Genomic DNA, 19,877 nt, shown 5'->3' with positions numbered 1-19,877 from the left:
TACTCGAGACAAACCAATAAAATTTATTTTGTCCTTAAAAAAATATATTAAGAATTCTACCGTCCGAAAATGTTAATTTTCTAGTTACACCTCTTGGATTGTAAAAAGCTTAAAGATATTTATAAATCTAGAAATACCTTTCAGATTTTACAATCTGAAATATTTTATTTCTTTTAAAAAATCCATTATAAATTACATAATCCAAAAGATATTCCTAGATCCGGTAATAGCTTATGGATTGTAAAATCCGTAAGAGTCATTACTATAATATGTATTTTGGATTGTACAATACGATGGGTATTAATATATCAAAAAATACCTTTGGGATTGTACAAACCATAATATAGTTTTAAAATGTATTCCACATTGTACAATCTAAAAAGTATTTGCAAATCCGGAATTACCTTCTGGATTGTATAATCTAGAATACATATTATAGTAAGGGAGTGTTACAAATTTTACAATCTAGTATACATGATAAAAATGAAAAAAAAAAAACAAATGAAAAACCCTAACATATACTCAAAATGAGTAGGGTTGAAATTTTTTAAAAAAAAATATAGAGGTGCTCATAAGAGTAGGGTAGAAATTAAAAAATATATATAGAGAGGTGCCAAGAGTAGGGTTGAAATTAAAAACCAAAATATAGAAGTGCCCATAAGGTTGAAATTATATATATATATATATATATATATATATATATATATATATATATATATATATATATAGGTGCACCGAGAATTTGTCCAAAATAAGTCTTGATCCCGCAAATATCCATAAAGGAAAACAAAAGATTAAATTACCCATCAAATGAATTTCAGACAATTATAGTTAAAAAATATATTTTTTTTTAAAATGATTGATAGTTAATATCATGAACAAAAATAAAATCTATATATTAACTAAATTATTTTTTACATGACGTAATTAAATAAGGTAAATGAATAAATAATAATAATAATAATAATAAAATGAATAAAAGTAAGAAATAAATAAATAGAATAACTTTGACTATGAATCTTGTATTTTTACAGCCTAAATTTTGAAATGAGAAGGAATCTTATGCACAAATTGAAAGATTCAAGGAATTATTACATCAATTTACCTACGTAATTTACACTTTATCCTTGGGATAATTTTCACAGAACTTACTATCTATGTTGCTGAAAAGGAAGATCTTGTTTTGAGTGAATGTCAAACAGGACTTGATGCATTTCTTGAACTCTCCCCAGAATAGGGAAGTGGAGAACTGACTTCATCCTGCAAAAGGGTGATGCAAAGTAAGCAAGATCAAGTTTATATATTCAACATTTATTCAATAATGACATCAATTAGAAGAGGTTTACCAATTGAAGAGAAACTTGGCTTTGATTAGATGGGCTAACATAGCCACCAAACATTGGACAGTGATCATGGCTCTCAGCAAGTTCTCTTAGCCTATTTAGTTCAGGCAACACTTCCTTGCCAAGATCAGGTCTGTCTCTCCTCCTCAGTTCAGCACACCTCACAGCAATCTTTGCAAAGATCAAAGCATCCTCTGTTGGCCAATCAGGCACTTTTGGATCCAACATATCAACAAATGTTCCATTTTCAATGGCTCTCTCAACATGATGAGTCAATCCCATTGGAGGTCTTGCTGTCAAAATTTGCAAGAAAATGATCCCAAGAGAGTATATGTCAGATTTCACTCCCAGCATTCCTGTCTGTTGGTACTCAGGGTCTATGTAACAGAATGTTCCAGCAGCTGATGTCATCCTATATTGTGTCACAGTGTCTGCCACTGAGGGTGGAACCAGTCTGGCCAAACCTACATCACTGATCTTGGCGACATAGTTTCTGTCCAGCAAGATGTTGGCTGGTTTAAGATCTCTATGCACAAGAGGCTCAGGTTTGGTCTGGTGGAGGAACAACAAGCCTGTGCCAATTTCAGCTGCAATTTTGAACCTAAGCTGCCATGAAATTGGGGGTGCGTTTCCTCGACAGAAGAGGCAGTCATCTAAGCTTCCATTGGCCATGTACTCATACACAAGGCAGCCATATTCAGGGCAGGCTCCTAGGAGGAGAACCATGTTTGGATGTCGAATGCAACTCAGTACCTCAACCTGTAATGTTCATGCCAAAGTATCAACTTAAATTGTGGACGTGATCATGGTAGGATTTGTTTGAGTATTACAACTGCAGAAAATCTAGGCCAATGTGGATAATTATTTATTTTAGAGATTTCTCAAACCACAATTTTAAGTGTTGCATATAGGGGTAATGAATTTTTGTTTTTTGCTAAATTACCTCTCTTTGAAATTGTGACCTTCCTTGTGCTGCGTCAGGACGTAGAACCTTCACTGCCACAGGTGTATGGTCTAGAAAGCACTTATAAACTGGACCATAACCCCCTTCCCCAATCTTTTGTGACTCAGTAAAAAAATTTGTGGCAGCTTCAATCGACTCAATTGTGTACCTTCTATACCTCAAACAATTGTTTGATAAAGCATCCACTGCTCTTCTTTTCTCTTCTGTTTCTCTATATGCTTTCATTTCTGCATTGATTCTCTTTTGTGATTCCAGTTCTGCAATCCTCTTTTGTGCCTCAGCTGTCTCCCAGGCTACTTTTGATTTTTCCTTCTCCTTTTCTGCGCTTGCCAATGCAGCTTCTTCGGCAAGCCTTACCTTCTCCATTCTCCTCTCTTCCTCTAGTTTCCATCGTTGGAGTTCTACAGTCTGTGATGCATTGAAACATGTCAGAGTCAAACCATCTTGTGCTTTTAAGATGATGCAGAAGTAGATACCATAACATCGTACCTTTTGCTTTGCGGTGAGTGCTTCTTTGCAGGCATTACTATACATTTCCATTGTCTGCTCCAGCTCCAATTTTAGTCTTCTCATTTCAGCCTCCACATCATCCTACACTTCCAAAACATGTTTATCCACAATGTAGTAGCAATCAAGAATCAAACACAATTTCAATTTATAATTATTTATAAAGATTATTAATGTTATTAGCAAACTATTGTTAAAGGGAATGAAACTCAAATTTCTTGAGTGACCAGAAAAACATTATAGGAATCAAAATACTTTACCCATATAAGAAAACATGTAACTAACTGAAATATTTGACTATTTGATCTTTTGTTTTTATGACAAACTACATTCTACCCCTTTAATTTAGTACTAGTGCTACTTATCCCCTTCAATAATAACCATCAATTAAAATGAAAATTACTAAATCCATTAACTTTCCTTAATCTAATAGCAGCTTGGGCAAGGCTTAACCGAGGTTATGGCATTTTTCTCTTATTATTGTTATATTTATTAGTTTTATGAAACATTTTGGATTATGGTAAACAATTATATAATGTTAACTTAATAAAGACATTATATACTTCTAGATTTATCAACCATCATATTGACCCAAAAAGAAATTAATATTTGAAAGAAATGTTACATAGAACACATATATTGATAATTGGGAAGAATATGTATATCTTTTTTTATGATAATCTGAGTTATTAATTACTTAATTGAAGGTTATAAGTAAATGCACTTTATTCTCCAAAGTGAACCTCGACCATTTCACACTTTCTTATTAAGATTTTGTTCTATGAGGGAATCGAATACAGGTTCCATGGGTACACATAGAACTTTTAACCACTACACCAACTTTGTTGGTGTGCATCGAACTAAATTTATCTTAAACCATAAAATGATTTGGCCTTTTATATTATGAAATAAAAATGCACATTGGCTACATGTCTTACCATGCCTTGTGATGTAGTGGATGACAAGCCCTCGCTCTCTTGTGAGAAGGATGAGAAATCAGAGCTGATGTCCATAGACCTTCTTCCAAAATGTATTGACTCAAAGCTATAATTAGTTCCATCAATGTCAGAGCTATACGATAGTCGGGGGTTGGATATTCCTGTCTCTGAGTGGTTGTTGTTGCTATGCATTGAAGGGAATAAGCGATCTGTACTTGACCTTCTAGAGCTTACAAAACTTATGTCAGTTTCTGGCATTGAAATTTCCCCATACCTGTCATTATTCACTCCTCTCCTAGTGAATGGAGACCTGATTCCATTAGCATTTTGCTTTTAGATCATGGAGAATTTGTTACTTGTTAATCATGCATGGATTATTAAAGCATGCATGAAAATATAAATAAAAAATAAAAAAATTGCCATGCATTATGCAATAAATGTCCATTACCTGAAGGAGTCTGATCCATCATGTGATACACGGGGTGGTGCTTCAAAAGACCTTCTTTCAAGCCCTAAAAGAAACCAAATATTTCATTCAGAAACATCATGGCAATTTAAACAGACATATTTTTATAGGTGTACCTTTTTTATAAGAGATAAAGTTACCTTTGACATTGTTAGCCAGAGGCAGACGTGGTTCTGGTTGAGTAAGTAGGTTTTGAAGAGGGGAAAAGGCAGGAGCAGCACGAGAAGCAGATCGCATGGATTGAATCTTCCCTTTAGCAACAACATATACTGTGCAGAAATCTGGTGCCCCTTTTGAGACTGTTCCTGGAACATCTGCTATCTTGAATCTTCTGATGCAAAAGGCATCCCTTGGTAAATGACTCATATAAACTTACCCAACACAGAAATTCAACCAACTTGCTTAGTTATGTACACTTATACTTCGAGGAACATAACCATTTATTCTGTAAGTGCTTCTAGGATAAAATGAAATTGATTTTTTCATAAGCTTATTTTATTTTTTATTCTCATTTTTCTCTCTTAAAAGTTCTTATAGAATACAATTTTTTTGTTCAAATAACAAGATATTTATGGTTCTTATAGAACCTAAGATATTTATGTTTTTGTATATGACATGTGATAGAATGGAGAGATGACCAAATAACAAGACTCAAATAGAAGTTTGGATTGTTTGTCAAGACTCAACAAGCAAGAAAGGTGGCAATAGAAAGATTCAAACCCACACAATGAAGCACATGTGAGTTTGTTATGAATCCTTAATGACTTGTGCCTCCAACATTAGTAGGTCCTAGATTGTTGTGCATATCATGTATGACACAAGCTTGATTGCACATGCCTATTTGGGTTTGTTGTACTGGATTCAATGTTAATGAGTTCATTTATAAGATGCACTTTACAATTTTTATCCTTGTAAAGAACTTATACATATCTTATTATTGATATATTAAAATGTGATCTAGAAAGCAAACTTTGTAGCACAACACGACCATTTAGCATGGATAGACAACAGAAAGACATACCTAAGAAAACCACCTTTGTGTGAAGAGCCTATGACTAAATGCTCAATTGCATATTGAGAAGCATATTCAATTAAAGCTTTGGCTACGTCTACATCTTCTATTACGGTGTCCTTGCAGTGTATCTATAGACATAAAAACCACAAAAATGATGAGATGCTCACATTAATGTCACTATAAATCTTGTAGAGGATCAATGGAGCAAGAGAAGAGACTATAGCTAATTGAAACTTGAATTCTTTTCACCTCTTTTGGCTTTTTTTCCAAGAAAAAGAGAATAAACTTACATCTTTCCTTGCACAGAATACACGGTATGGATGGAAAACTTCTTTGGTTTGCTCATCAGGGTCCTTACAAACAAGTGCATGCTCACCAATACCATTTGCCCCTGCAACCTAGAAAGTCACTAAACAATCTACGACCTAGTATGGCTACAAATGTTACTTTTTCCCCTCCTTTTTGAACTTCTTTTGCAATTAGAAATCAACCATTCATATAGCAGATAACATACTTACACAGATGGTCCAAGGAGGAATTCATGCATATGCTATTATATGTTAATTCAGATAATGTTTTCAAAAACCATTTTCAGGAGAAGAAAATAAAGAGATAGATAGGCTTACCTCAACTTTTAAGAAACCATCTCATCTTATTTCTCTAAAACTAGACATGAATACACTGATTTGACTTAAAGAAAAAACGTACTAAGAAGAACATGGATGAGACATAATAATGAATCCTTACTAGGGTTCACAAGAGAAACTGATGGATAAAGAGAAGATGGTTTATGCTTGACATGAATGAGAACTACATTTGACCCTTTGGTGAGGAGATGATCAATGGTCCATTTTAGTGCACTCTGGCTCCCCTTGTCTGAATCTATTGCCACTGCCACTATTCCATTCACCCCATCCTTCTTGTCGCAGTGATGCTTTTGTAGCCACATCCCTCTTCCTTACTTTTCTTTTTCAAACACTCTTCAACTTTTTGTGCTCTTCCTATTACGATAAACCACACAAATATATACCCAGAAACCAAAATGTCTTTCCAAGGGGACCTCTAAACTTTCTTCCTTTTACTTTCTACCTCTTTTATTATATCTTTTCCTTTCTTATGTTTTTTATTTTCAAAAGGGTTCTATGATGAAGCAATGGAAACTCTTCTCAAGTCAATGCAGGCTTGTTATTGCTTTTGTTTTCTTTGAATCTCCTTTGTCCCTCCCTCAATGACGATCAAGAGACAAAAGGAATTTGATGTCTTGTGTTTTCTTTACTTTCTTTCTTTTGTTTTTGTGTGTGTTTTAAACAATAAAGTATTGAACAGCAACGGCTAAGGAAACACAAGTTCCTCTAACTATAATTTGCAGCCATATTTGGCTTCCTTTTTAGCTTAATTGAGTTTTTCACGGACATAACAACCACACAGATTCTGCTCTTTCTTCTCTCTTCCCATGAGAGAATAACCAAATTTTACGGGTTTCCGTTGACTTTTTGAAATGGAATGTTGCATCTCTTTATTTCTTGCAAAACGAAATGGTGCTCTCGTTTATTTATGCATGCGTTATTTGTTTCTGAACTCAATAAAATAAAAACAAATTTTCAATAGGTTAATGCGTTATTTATAATCATTTTTTCTAAAATTTGAGAAGTTTTTATTTCATTAAAAAATAATTAAAAAAGGCATCATGATTATGATAAAATTTATGAGAGTTTATAATTTTGGATATAGAGTAATGTAATTTATATCAATTATTAATCACATAAATTTTAATAAAATATATTTTTATGAAATATAGTTATTAGATTATAATTACATTGATTATTTATTATGAGTGTTTGCGGGTTGAATTGGGCTGGATTTGGAGAAATTCATTATTCAATTTACTAAAAATTTTCGAGTTAGACATTTGTATTTTCATTATGTTAAACTCAATTGAACACAACTACTCTTTTGTGAATTAGATTGAATTAACTTAATTGGGTCTAAGAATTTAAATTATTGTTGCAAATCTATTAGAATGTTTCACATTTAGTAAAACTCTTTTTACAAATTAATGAAATTTCTCCATATTTTTCAATGAATTTTGTAAAGTTTTGTGAAATATTTGTAAAAAAAAAATCTTCTAATAATACTATAATACAATTTAATATTTTTAGTTTACTATTTTTAATTATAATATATTTTATATTAAAATTTAATATTATAAATTTTAAATATATGATAATAAACATTGACTTTATGAAATATATAAACTCAAATAATAACAATATAAATGTTGACACTACATGTTGCTTTAATTATTATTATTACTATTTTTTTTATACCATGATACATTATTTTTTGAAGTAACTAAGAGGTTTTAGAAAGATTAAATAGAATAGAGACCAAGAATCCAAATATTTTTAGCATCACTTCTAACTACATGTAAATAAGGTAACCTAAGGAATTATTCTCATTAAAAATAAGGTAACCTAAGGAATTATTCTCATTTAGAGGATATTTATCTAAAATCTTTCTTACAAAGAAATAATTGTTAATTCATAAACATTTTATTCATAGGTAGATGCAAGTCTACATCTAAAGAATCTGTCTAGAAAGTCTTCTATGATTTTGATGATAACAAATAATATAAAGTTTTTGTTATCTAACAAGTTTGTCTATGTATTAAAAAATAGTATTATCAAACTTGTATGATAATACTAACATAATAGACTATTGTAATAAAAACAATATGATAAGTTGCTAGATGCACAAGAAATTCAAAACACCAAAAAATACATATGCTTAAAGTTTAGACAATAACTTACGAAGTTTAGACAAACCTCTCTAAAAAGCGCTAGATGCTCATATAAAGACTAGATGACTATATATAATAAGTAGACACTTTTTAAAGCTCTAACCTTGGGCACATAGAAGATCATTTATCCCAAAAAATGGATTCTTGCAATTTTTAAAGTAGATCATAATATTTGATCTTGAGTATTGTATGTTTGTTTCAGTGAAATTGGTACAACATAAATAATTGTTCAGATAAAGTTTTTCCTTCACCTAAACAAAAAGGTATCATATAGCAGAAGTATTAACATGAAGTGATGGAGGAGGGCCAAGCACATCTCACCATGGAAGCCAAGACCCAAGGCTAGACCGTGATGAGCGTCTAGCATCAAGGAAGGAGCGTCTAGGACGTGATGAGGGAAGGCTACACATGGAGCGTCTAGGAGGAGACCTAGACCGTCTAGGACCCATTACAAGGTCAATGGCTAAGCACATTCACGCCCAATTGGATGAAGCCACGGATGGAAGAGAGAAAGCCTTGTACATGTTACATGGAGGCCCATTAGGGGTGCTTAGTAATTAGAGTAGTGCTAGAAAGCATAAAAGAGTGAACATTCTAGAATCTCTCCTTACTTGGCCGGTCATGAGCATGTGCCATGTGCCTTGTCATTTTTGCATTTCAATTGGCTCTCATTTCATTTACACTTAGCTTAGTATTTACGGCCCTATAGCCTATAAATAGGGAGGCCATCTCTTGTATTTTCCAAGTTTATTGTGAGTAAAGTTATGCTGCCATTTTGTGCCAAGCTTTGCTTCTCCCTAGAACTCTAGGCTCTAAACTTCACATCCTTCACCTTTCCTTGGGCTGGCCGAACCTCCCAATGTTCATACACATCATGCACCTTCAAGATCAACATCACTCTTAGGAGGATCTTGCACACACACATCCATGGCTTCCACACCATCTCTTACATGATTCAAGAAGAACTTCATGAATTTTGCCATCATTTGGTATCATGAGCTTAGGTTCTTCAAGATGAGTTGATCTTGGTCTTTTCATTTTTAGTTCTTCTTTATTTCATGTTGTTCATCTTATTTCCATAATTGTCTTGCTGTTTTTTACATTTTAATTTGTTTTGGTGTGCTATTTGGAAGATCCAACCGGTGCACTTTGTTCAATTGATCTTGAACAATTCTTGTGCAAATTGTGATAGGATTCCATACACCTTTGAGTTGTTGTTTTCTTTTAGGTTTTTGAGTCTTTATTGCACTTTTAATTTGGTTCATATTATGCTTTTGAGTCTTTAATTTCTGAATCCATATATGTTTTGTCAAGTCATGTTCATCCACAATGTCAACAATTCTTAGTAGTCCTTTATTTGGCTTGATTGTTTCTTGATTTTAGGTATCTTTAATTGCTTTGAATCTGCTGTTCTTTGATCTTTTGGTGCCTTTTTAATTTTAGTTTGAGTTCATATTTGTGTTAGATCCTACACAAATTTTATTTCACAAATTTCATTGTGTTTAAATTTTGGTATCTTGCTGTTTTTTGTTTCCAGTTTTCCAGAATCCCCTGTTTCACATTCTCTGTGCTGGCTGTTTTGTTCCAGAAAAATATTTTCAGTCATAGGAAAATTTTGATTCTCTGGAATATGCAAGTTTGAAGTGTTATAGAAAGGACAAAAAAAGAATTAGTTCAAAAGAATCAACAGAAAAAAAAATGATAAATCTTTTAAAATCAGTGTGCAAATCTGAGGCGCTACAGCTGGCGTAACTGAACACCAAAATTGCAAAATTTATTAAAAAAAAATGGTGCATGCGTTTTGAGTGATTCAAAAGCCAGATTTTAGCTAAGATCTTGAATATCTTGCATATCAAATTTCAGAATCATATCTTAAAAACACAGCTCAGCATAAATTGGGGAAAAACACGTTTCTGGCCCACAACAATTTTCCAGTGGTGCTGTTTTTTATTTTGTAATCTAATTCTAGTGCCATTCTTAGGAATTCTTTTGTGTGCCTACCTTTAATTGAGTACCTTTTATTTGCTTGCTTAATATTTCTTGGACCTATTTCTAGTTTTCATAATCTAACTCCTTTTGATGGTACTGTTTTATTCAATTAAATATTTTCTTGCTTTTGTTCTTTGACCTCTAATTTGGTGCTGGAATTTATTCTCCTTCGGTGCTTAATTGAATGGAAACTTGACTTGGGTAAGGTCTAGTCTTTTGATAGGTGCTGGAATTGGAGAATTAAGACCTTCATTCTAAGGGGAAACAAAGCCAAGGCAGAATCAAGCTTTCTTGAAAACACTACAAACACTTGGAGGGCCAACAAGCAAAGACAACAAGGAAGTGCATTTAGCAAAAAGAGGATCAACAAAGGGAGTTTTCTTAATTTCCTTGCAACTTAATTTGTGTTAATTACCTCTTAATTACGTTATTAGACGGTGAGTGTGTCTTCAAGGGTTCCAAGTGTCCAAGAAGCCTCATCTAGGGCCGACTAGTATAGAACTCTTTAATTAGCAATTGTTAATTGTTTTTAGTTGTTTCTATATTGCTTAATTAGTAACGCTTTGTATGTGTGGTTGTTTTAAGCTTTGTTAAAACCGTCTAGCTTTGTTAACTAGTTAGCATACATTGTTTTTCTTGCATTGAAAAAAAAAAGTTTTGAATTCTCAACTTAATTGTGTTCTAAGTAGTTTACTAAGAGGAAGTTTTGTGTGAAGACATTGAGGGATAGTTTTTGGCTAAGGCAAAGGCTTGGTACTTAAGTAGTCCTTTGTGACTCACCTCCCTTACCTGGAAAACTACCTTCTTTGACTTTCCTAAATTTCCCCAAGGTAAAACACTTATATACACAAAAACTTTAGCCATGTCTTCTCCTCCTCACTGTCCAAAGTCTATTGAAAGTGAAGAAAAATCTATAAAATCTCTTTTAAAAGAAGTTTCACAAGTTGTGCAACTAATTTCTTTTAGACAATTGGAGAATGAGAATAAAATTAATGAATTGGCTAAAGCCCAAGAAGAGAAATCCCAAAAATCACAAAAATCAAAGAAAACCCATACTCATGCATCTAGGAGTAATGAGTCTCTAGAGGAGGGAAGCCTTAGAATTAATGACTATTACCAACCACCCCCTAGAAGGAATAGGCAAAGGGAGCAAGAGGGGCCAAGGGAAACTAGAGTAGACCTACCTCACTTCCATGGTAAGGAGAATGTAGAAACCTATCTAGATTGGGAGATGAAGGTAGAACAACTCTTTGCTTGCCATAGGGTGAGTGAAGAACGTAAGGTACCCCTAGCCACCCTTAGCTTCCAAGGGAACGCCATGTATTGGTGGACCTCTCTCGAAAGACAAAGGCGTCTTTATAGGGAACCTCTCATTACATATTGGAATGACCTTAGGGGAGCCCTAAGACGCTGACACATACCTTCCTACTACCATAGGGAGTTGATGGACAAGCTCCAAAGACTCCAACAAAAAAACATGAGTGTGGAAGAGTATAGACAAAAAATGGAGTTCTACATGATGAGAGCATCCATTAGAGAAGAGGAGGATACCACGATAGCTAGGTTCCTTAGTGGCCTATCACTTGAGATAGGAGATAGAGTGGAGCTCTTACCTTACCAAGACTTGAATGACTTGGTTCAACTTTGCATTAAAGTTGAGCAACAAATCTTATGCAAAACGTCAAGTCAAAAGGTGAGCCCTTACTCTAACTTTTATCCCAAGAAAGAGTTTAGAAGGGAGGGTAGTACATCAAAAGAAAAACCAAAAGAACCTACCAAACCTTTCACCAAAGAAACCTCCACCCCACCCATCCGAGCTAGAGATGTTAAGTGTTTCAAGTGCTATGGTAGAGGGCATGTGCAAGCACAATGTCCAAACCAAAGGACCTTGTTTCTTAAGGGTGTAGATGAATACACTAGTGGCGAGGATGAGCCTAGTGAGAGAGAGGAAGGGGGAGAGGATGAGAGGGTAGCTCCACTAGAGGGAGAGTTGCTTATGATCAGGAGAACCCTCAACAATCACCCTAGCACATCCATTGAAACACAAAGAGAGAACATATTTCATACAAGATGCAATGTTTTAGAAAACATATGTTCCCTCATTGTGGATAGTGGATCTAGTTGTAATTGTTGTAGTGCTAGGATGGTGGAAAAGCTTAAGCTACAAGTAGTTCCTCACCCAAAACCTTATAAACTTCAATGGCTTAATGAAAATGGGGAACTAGTAGACAAGCAAGTGGAAATCAAGTTTTCCATAGGGAACTACAAAGACAAAGTTTTATGTGATGTAGTACCTATGGAAGCTTGTCATATCTTATTAGGGAGACCATGGCAATTTGATAAGAAAACCTTGCATGATGGTCTCACTAACGAGATTTCCTTCACCCCCACAAGTATAAAAAGTTTGTACTTAGTCCTTTACCACATTCTCAAGTGGTGAAAGACCAAATACAAATGAAGCATAAGAGGGATGTGGAAAACAAAAAAAAGAGCGCTAGAAAAAGAGAAAATCCTTAGGGATAGGAAGGCGTGGGAGAAGAGTGTTCCTTCCCACAAGGTTGATCAACAAGAAAAGCCTCTCGAAAACGTTTTTGAAAATTTGCTTCTTGTTGAACAACCAAGCCTTATCTTTTGTAAAGGAGCACTTACATGCACTGCCACAAGTAGTGAACTTATGAATTTACCTCCTCAAATAGAAAATCTTTTAAGTGAATTTGAAGATCTATTCTCTAATGAGGGTCCCATTGGGCTTCCTCCCCTTAGAGGTATAGAACATCAAATTGACTTCATTCCGGGGGCAAGCCTACTGAATAGGCCTGCTTATAGAACAAACCCCGAGGAAACAAAGGAGATAGAATCACAAGTTCAAGACTTGTTGGAGAAGGGTTGGGTTCAAAAGAGCCTAAGTCCTTGTGTTGTACCTGTCTTGTTGGTGCCCAAAAAGGATGGAAAATGGCGCATGTGTTGTGATTGTCGAGCAATCAACAACATCACCATCAAGTATAGGCATCCAATCCCAAGGCTTGACGATATGCTTGATGAATTACATGGGTCAACTCTATTCTCCAAAATTGACCTTAAAAGTGGATATCACCAAATTCAAATCAAGGAGGGTGATGAGTGGAAAACCGCTTTTAAGACCAAATTTGGATTATATGAGTGGTTGGTGATGCCCTTTGGGCTTACTAATGCCCCAAGTACATTCATGAGGCTTATGAATCACACCTTGAGAGATTGTATAGGTAAATATGTAGTAGTTTATTTTGATGATATCTTAGTGTATAGTAAAACCCTAGAAGACCATCTAAGTCACCTTAGGGAAGTTCTTCTAGTACTTAGGAAAAATAGTCTTTTTGCAAATAGGGATAAGTGTACCTTTTGTGTAGATAGTGTAGTTTTCTTAGGCTTCATAGTAAACAAAAAGGGGGTGCATGTAGATCCCGGGAAAATCAAAGCCATCCGCGAGTGGCCCACTCCACAAAATGTAAGTGATGTAAGAAGTTTTCATGGGTTAGCTAGCTTCTATAGAAGGTTTGTGCCTAATTTTTCTAGTCTAGCTTCTCCTTTGAATGAGCTTGTTAAAAAAGATGTTGCATTTTGTTGGAATGAAAAGCATGAGCAAGCCTTCCAAAGGCTAAAAGCTCAACTCACCAATGCACCAATTCTATCTCTCCCAAATTTTTCCAAAACTTTTGAGATAGAGTGTGATACATCGGGGGTAGGCATAGGTGCGGTATTGTTGCAAGGTGGAAACCCCATTACTTATGTTAGTGAAAAACTCCATGGTGCCACCCTCAACTCTCCCACCTATGACAAAGAGCTTTATGCTCTTGTGCGAGCCCTAAAGAATTGGGAACACTACCTTGTGTCCAAAGAATTTGTCATCCATAGTGATCATGAGTCTTTAAAATATTTGAAGGGCCAACACAAGCTCAACAAGAGACATGCTAAATGGATGGAATTTCTTGAACAATTTCCTTATGTAATCAAATACAAGAAAGGAAGCACCAATATAGTGGCCGATGCTCTTTCAAGGCGGCATACACTCTTTTCAAAATTGGGTGCCCAAATTCTAGGATTTGACCACATAAGAGAGCTTTACCAAGAAGATCAAGAACTCTCATCCATCTATGCCCAATGTCTACATAGAGCGCAAGGAGGTTACTATGTGTCCGAGGGATATCTTTTTAAAGAGGGAAAACTTTGCATTCCCCAAGCAACACATAGGAAACTCCTTGTCAAAGAATCACATGAGGGGGGACTCATGGGCCATTTTGGAGTTGATAAGACTCTAGACCTTTTAAAAGAAAAATTTTGTTGGCCACACATGAGGAAAGATGTCCAAAGACATTGTTCTAGATGCATCTCATGTTTAAAAGCAAAGTCTAAAACAATGCCTCATGGACTCTACACCCCTTTGCTGATTGCAAATGCTCCCTGGGAAGACATTAGCATGGATTTCATTTTAGGACTTCCTAGGGCTGCAAGAGGCCATGATTCTATCTTTGTGGTAGTGGACCGTTTTAGCAAAATGTCCCATTTTATTCCATGCCACAAGGTAGATGATGCTCAAAATATTTCTAGACTCTTCTTTAGAGAAGTGGTGAGACTTCATGGTCTCCCTAGAAGTATAGTATCCGATAGAGATCCCAAGTTTATAAGCTATTTTTGGAAAACTCTTTGGGGGCAAACTTGGAACAAGACTACAATTTTCAACTTCTTGTCATCCTCAAACGGATGGCCAAACTGAAGTAGTCAATAGATCTCTTGGGACTATGCTTAGGGCTATCATGAAGGGCAACCATAAATCTTGGGATGAGTATCTTCCCCACATTGAATTTGCTTACAATCGAGTAGTTCACAAGACTACTAATGCTTCTCCTTTTGAAGTAGTATATGGTTTTAATCCTCTCACACCCATGGATTTGATACCTCTTCCTAATCCACAAGAATTTGTGCATAAGGAAGGAGTAATCAAAGCCGACTTTGTAAAGAAAATGCATGAGAAGATTAAACTCCAAATACAACAACAAAATGAGAAGTACACAAAATACAACAATAAAGGGAAGAAAGAAATAATTTTTGAGGAAGGAGACTTAGTTTGGCTTCACCTTCGCAAAGATAGATTTCCAACTCAAAGGAAGTCCAAACTAAGTCCCCGAGGTGATGGACCCTTTCAAGTCCTCAAGCGAGTCAATAAAAATGCATATAAATTGGACCTACCTCTTGAATATGGAGTTCATGACACTTTTAATGTAATTGATCTTTCTCCATTTGTACCAATGACGATGACGAGCTGGATTTGAGGACAAATCCTTTCCAAGGGGGAGGGGATGATGGAGGAGGGCCAAGCACATCTCACCATGGAAGCCAAGACCCAAGGCTAGACCGTGATGAGCGTCTAACATCAAGGAAGGAGCGTCTAGGACGTGATGAGGGAAGGCTACACATGGAGCGTCTAGGAGGAGACCTAAACCGTCTAGGACCCATTACAAGGTCAATGGCTAAGCACATTCACGCCCAATTGGATGAAGCCACGGATGGAAGAGAGAAAGCCTTGTACATGTTACATGGAGACCCATTAGGGGTGCTTAGTAATTAGAGTAGTGCTAGAAAGCATAAAAGAGTGAACATTCTAGAATCTCTCCTTACTTGGCCGGTCATGAGCATGTGCCTTGTGCCTTGTCATTTTTGCATTTCATTTACACTTAGCTTAGTACTTACGGCCCTATAGCCTATAAATAGGGAGGCCATCTCTTGTATTTTCCAAGTTTATTGTGAGTAAAGTTATGCTGCCATTTTGTGCCAAGCTTTGCTTCTCCCTAGAACTCTAGGCTCTAAACTTCACATCCTTCACCTTTCCTTGGGCTGGCCGAACCTCCCAATGTTCATACACATCATGCACCTTCAAGATCAACATCACTCTTAGGAGGATCTTGCACACACACATCCATGGCTTCCGCACCATCTCTTACATGATTCAAGAAGAACTTCATGAATTTTGCCATCATGAAGTCAAACAATTTATGATAAAGCATTGTCATAAAGTAAAAAGCAAAAGTAATAAGCTACAACGGATCTTTTTGTGACTCCTATAAATAGAAGTTGTGTCATGCATATAGGTTTTTTTGAATAAATGAATGTACATAAACTCATACAAACATTTTTTCTTTAGCTTTTAAATACTTATTATAAATCATCTGCTAAACGATATAAAAATAGAGTGTTTTATTTATACACTTTTCGCTATTGTTAAGTTGTCTCTTAATGCAAGGAGTGTTCAAATTTCATATCCACTTATCTCCATGGGAACCTTATATAAAAAAATTCATTGTTATATAACTTGGAGAGATTTTATGTACTTTTCTCGAAGAGACCTTATGTACTCATGCTTAATCTTGAGGGAGATTAGTACGTAAATAAGAGTGACTTTATGTATTCATTGTAAGAGAGAAATAATAGTATGAAGACTTGTAATCACGTTTTGATTAGTAGAATCATTTGTCATTGACATTGGAGAATTGGACACAACCCAGGTTAATGGTGAACTAGTATAGAAACCAACGTGTTCACTATCTCTTTCTTTTACATGTGTTCCAATGCTCATAGTCGTCATAATCTTTTTTATAAAAATAATTGTGAACTTTTTTTATAAAACAAATAAACAACCCCCTTTAAACGTCTTATAGGCTTAATTATGAAAGTTTTTCATAAGCATATTTAATCTATCTAAAACCCTTTTTTAGAGTTAACGTTTCTTTTCAGTTGGATGAGTTGACCTCTTAGGATAGGTTCTTTGCAGGACTACAAACAATTATTTTATTTGCAATGGAAAACAAAGGACAAATTGTTAATAAACTGTCGGGGGAAACTTGACTATGGGAAGAAACACATGATAATGTCTTTTGAGCCTATCATATGTGATGGACGTTGTAAAATAGGGGAGCAACATAATGATCATTGCTAAACTCCAAGGCAAGGAGCTTTGTTGTGTGCTCTTTTAGAGTAGGAGTACTTGAAGGTGTACTACACCTTCAAATGCGTTAAGAAAGTGTGAGATACTCTCATGGATATATAAGAGTTTTATGGAGATAATATAAACAAACTCAATTTTCTCACTTGTCAATATGAACTCTTTAATATGGATCAAAATGAAAACATACAAAGTATGTTTAATAAATTACAAACCATATTAAATGAGTTCATGTCTTTAGGTAACTGTACTGGACCAGAGCGCTCAGAACTCAACGCTCGGTGGTCGGATCTCGATGCATGGCACAAGTAGGTCAGCTCGGCTATTTGGCTAGTATAGCAGACCATGTATTTGAGCCCCGGTAATATGAGTAAGTTCGTTTTTGTATGATTAGGGTAATCCTTCGCACGTGAGGCCTAGGCGGCTAGCAATGGGTAATTATGGACCTAGGGGTGCGCTTAGTGTGCACAAGGTCTAGTTCAAGTAAAATACTTTCTTTTAAACCTAAGCACATGTGTGTTAGGGCATGTAAGGGTCATGTTGTATGTATGATGAGAAAGAGCGTAGCGCACGTTGAGGGTGCCTATGTAAACAGATTGGACCCCTGATGCTCGTACATGAGTTGGTACCCTAGTGGTTATTTTGTTATTATTTTATGCACTCCCTGGAGGAAAAATTTCGTTTTGTTGTAACACCGTGAGAGTGTGCCCCTGAACAAAATATTTTCCTGTTGAGTATGCTTTCAGTTGAGATTAGATTCTCATGATGGAAAGCTGTTACAAGAGGTAAGCTATAAAAGGGGCTTGAGACCCCAAGTAAAGACATATTGTTTCTAAGACTGAAACTTACTACTTCTTAATTCTTATAAGCCTTGTACTGACTTGATCGTTGAAGTGCATTCAACAGGTAGGGCCCCCTCTGTTTCAACGGAGTCGTATTCCAATGCAACAAAGGGAAAAGCAGATTCCAGCAGAGACAGACGAAGCTAGAACTTGTTATCAGAGTCAACTAGCGAGCAGGTCAACCGGCAAGAACATTTGGCACCCACCATGGGGTCCGATAAAATCGGATCCCACTCGCAATCGTGCTCGAGTTCCTAGACGTAATGAGGAATACAAGGCAAGGCCCGTTAGGATTTGAAGGGAATGACAACCCCACCATACAAAACCTTATGGAAACTGTGAGTGCTCTCCAGGAGGCAATGGCGACATCCAAGGTTGAGCATGAGAGACTCATGGCGGAAGTCCGAATTGAACAGCTGCTCAGGAAAGACCAGCTGATGGCAGAGATAGACGCATCTTGAGCAAGCAATGACGAGTTACGCATGACCAATGAGGAATTGTGTAAGAGTCTACAACAAATTGACGAACGTTTCGCGGGAGAGCGAGGCCCAACTACTCAATTAAGGGCTCACCCCAGACCGTTTTCGCAGGCGATCATGGACACTATCATACCAGCCAATTTCATAACGCCCAAGATTGTGTTTATAGGTGAAGAAGACCCCGAGACTCATCTTACAACATTTAATGCCTAGATGATGATCTCGGGAGGAACAAATGTTATGCATTGCAAAATGATCATGGGGACATTCACAGGCATGACATTACAGTGGTTTGTTGGCCTCCTTGATGGCTACATAACCTCTTTCGATCAGTTTTCTGGATTGTTCAGGCAACAATTCATTTTCAACCACGCCCAACTGTCAATCTCTTTCAATTTTTTTGGCATAATTCAAAGACAAGGAGAGCCAATGAAGGATTTTCTGAACATATTTGGGGCGTTTGTAATGAAGCTCCAAACCCAGGATGAGGCCTTGATGGTCCTCGCCTTTGGGCAGGGGGTCATGTCAGGGTCGTTCAGCGACTCATTGATCAGAAATCAAGCAAGAACGTTTGGGGAGATACGACGATGAGTTGTCGCCCACATCGCTGCAAAAGAGGCCGTATCAGAAAAGCACAACAACATGCACCCAGCGCTAGCCAAGCCCAAAGAAGAGCTCAGCCTCTGAGGGTCCATGAAGTCGTGACCGAGAAAAAGTCTGATGCCTGGTGAGCACCCTACACGCCCAGGAAGAACCAACCCAGGATGAAGGCGAAAGATGAGTTGCCCTTCCGGCCAAAGTTTTGAATGACTTATAACGAGTTGTTGGGTATGCCCGGAATTGCGGATAAGTTGAGATTCCCCCCGAAATCGGATAGGAACCTGGGGTCGCGCAAGGAGATATTGTGCGAGTTTCATAAATGTTTCAGGCATGATGTGGAACATTGTATAGCCCTAGGCTACCAGTTAGCGGACTTGGTAAAAGATGGATTTTTGAAGGAGTACTTGGAAGGGACCCATGATGGGTCAAAGAAAGAAGTCCCTTCAGCGGACCAGGGGCATGAGGTGTCTGTCCACGGCGAGCTGAACACCATCTCGAGAGGATTTTCAGGAGGAGGGTGTTCCGCCTCCAAGCGCAAGAAGCTATGAAGCTCCGACACGGCCGGTGACGGTCGCTTTCGTGCGTCAAACGCGTATTGCACACGGATACCTTACCGACACGAGGTCGACACCGTGTCGAATGCAGTGAGCTGGACCGGACACAACCCAGATTGTGGGCACGCGGTGGATACTTTTAAATGCGCGGAGGATGCGGAGGAGAACGAAGAAGATGAAGGAGTGACAAAGAAGACTGTGAAGTTCTGATGAAAGAAAGAAGAAGATGAAGAGAAGAAGATGAAGCGTTAGAATTTTTTTTTTTAAAAAGGGAAACTGACATGACATGACATGTGTTGTGCCTGCTGCTTTTCCTTTATTTATTTCAAGAGTGACAATCACACGGTGCCTGGTTTGGGGCTTGCCATTAAATTACATTTTATAATTTAAATTAATTTTTAAACAGT

The 19,877-nt window shown here is 36.6% G+C and overlaps 1 protein-coding gene across 2 annotated transcripts; it reads right to left on the bottom strand.

Moving 5' to 3' along the window:
* Positions 1 to 989: 989 nt before the first annotated feature.
* LOC137813419 (U-box domain-containing protein 35-like) lies at positions 990 to 6,598 on the bottom strand. 2 transcript variants are annotated; one of them, XM_068615662.1, is made up of 10 exons: positions 5,981 to 6,598; positions 5,524 to 5,624; positions 5,240 to 5,361; positions 4,359 to 4,546; positions 4,201 to 4,264; positions 3,753 to 4,062; positions 2,797 to 2,898; positions 2,287 to 2,715; positions 1,347 to 2,102; positions 990 to 1,260 (listed from the first exon to the last, which is right to left on the bottom strand). In XM_068615662.1, exons 1-10 carry the CDS (start codon positions 6,180 to 6,182, stop codon positions 1,195 to 1,197), a joined length of 2,340 nt encoding a protein of 779 aa, XP_068471763.1. In that variant the 5' UTR covers positions 6,183 to 6,598; the 3' UTR covers positions 990 to 1,194. The 2 variants fall into 2 exon arrangements, with proteins under 2 accessions (XP_068471763.1, XP_068471762.1); XM_068615661.1 differs by having other exon boundaries at positions 4,359 to 4,549; positions 5,981 to 6,560.
* Between the last annotated feature and the right edge of the window lie 13,279 nt (positions 6,599 to 19,877).

The sequence above is a fragment of the Phaseolus vulgaris genome, chromosome 1 (assembly GCF_000499845.2).
Source record: "Phaseolus vulgaris cultivar G19833 chromosome 1, P. vulgaris v2.0, whole genome shotgun sequence".
Lineage (NCBI taxonomy): Eukaryota > Viridiplantae > Streptophyta > Magnoliopsida > Fabales > Fabaceae > Phaseolus > Phaseolus vulgaris.
This window is presented reverse-complemented; position numbering and strand designations above follow the sequence as displayed.

Coding starts and splice junctions, on each gene's coding strand:
- LOC137813419 (XM_068615661.1), bottom strand. CDS start 6,182: ATGTGGCTACAAAAGCATCACTGCGACAAGAAGGATGGGGTGAATGGA. Junction 5,625..5,980: donor AGTTTCTCTTGTGAACCCTA/GTAAGGATTCAT, acceptor TCTAGGTTGCAG/GGGCAAATGGTATTGGTGAG. Junction 4,063..4,200: donor GATGGATCAGACTCCTTCAG/GTAATGGACATT, acceptor TAATGGAATCAG/GTCTCCATTCACTAGGAGAG.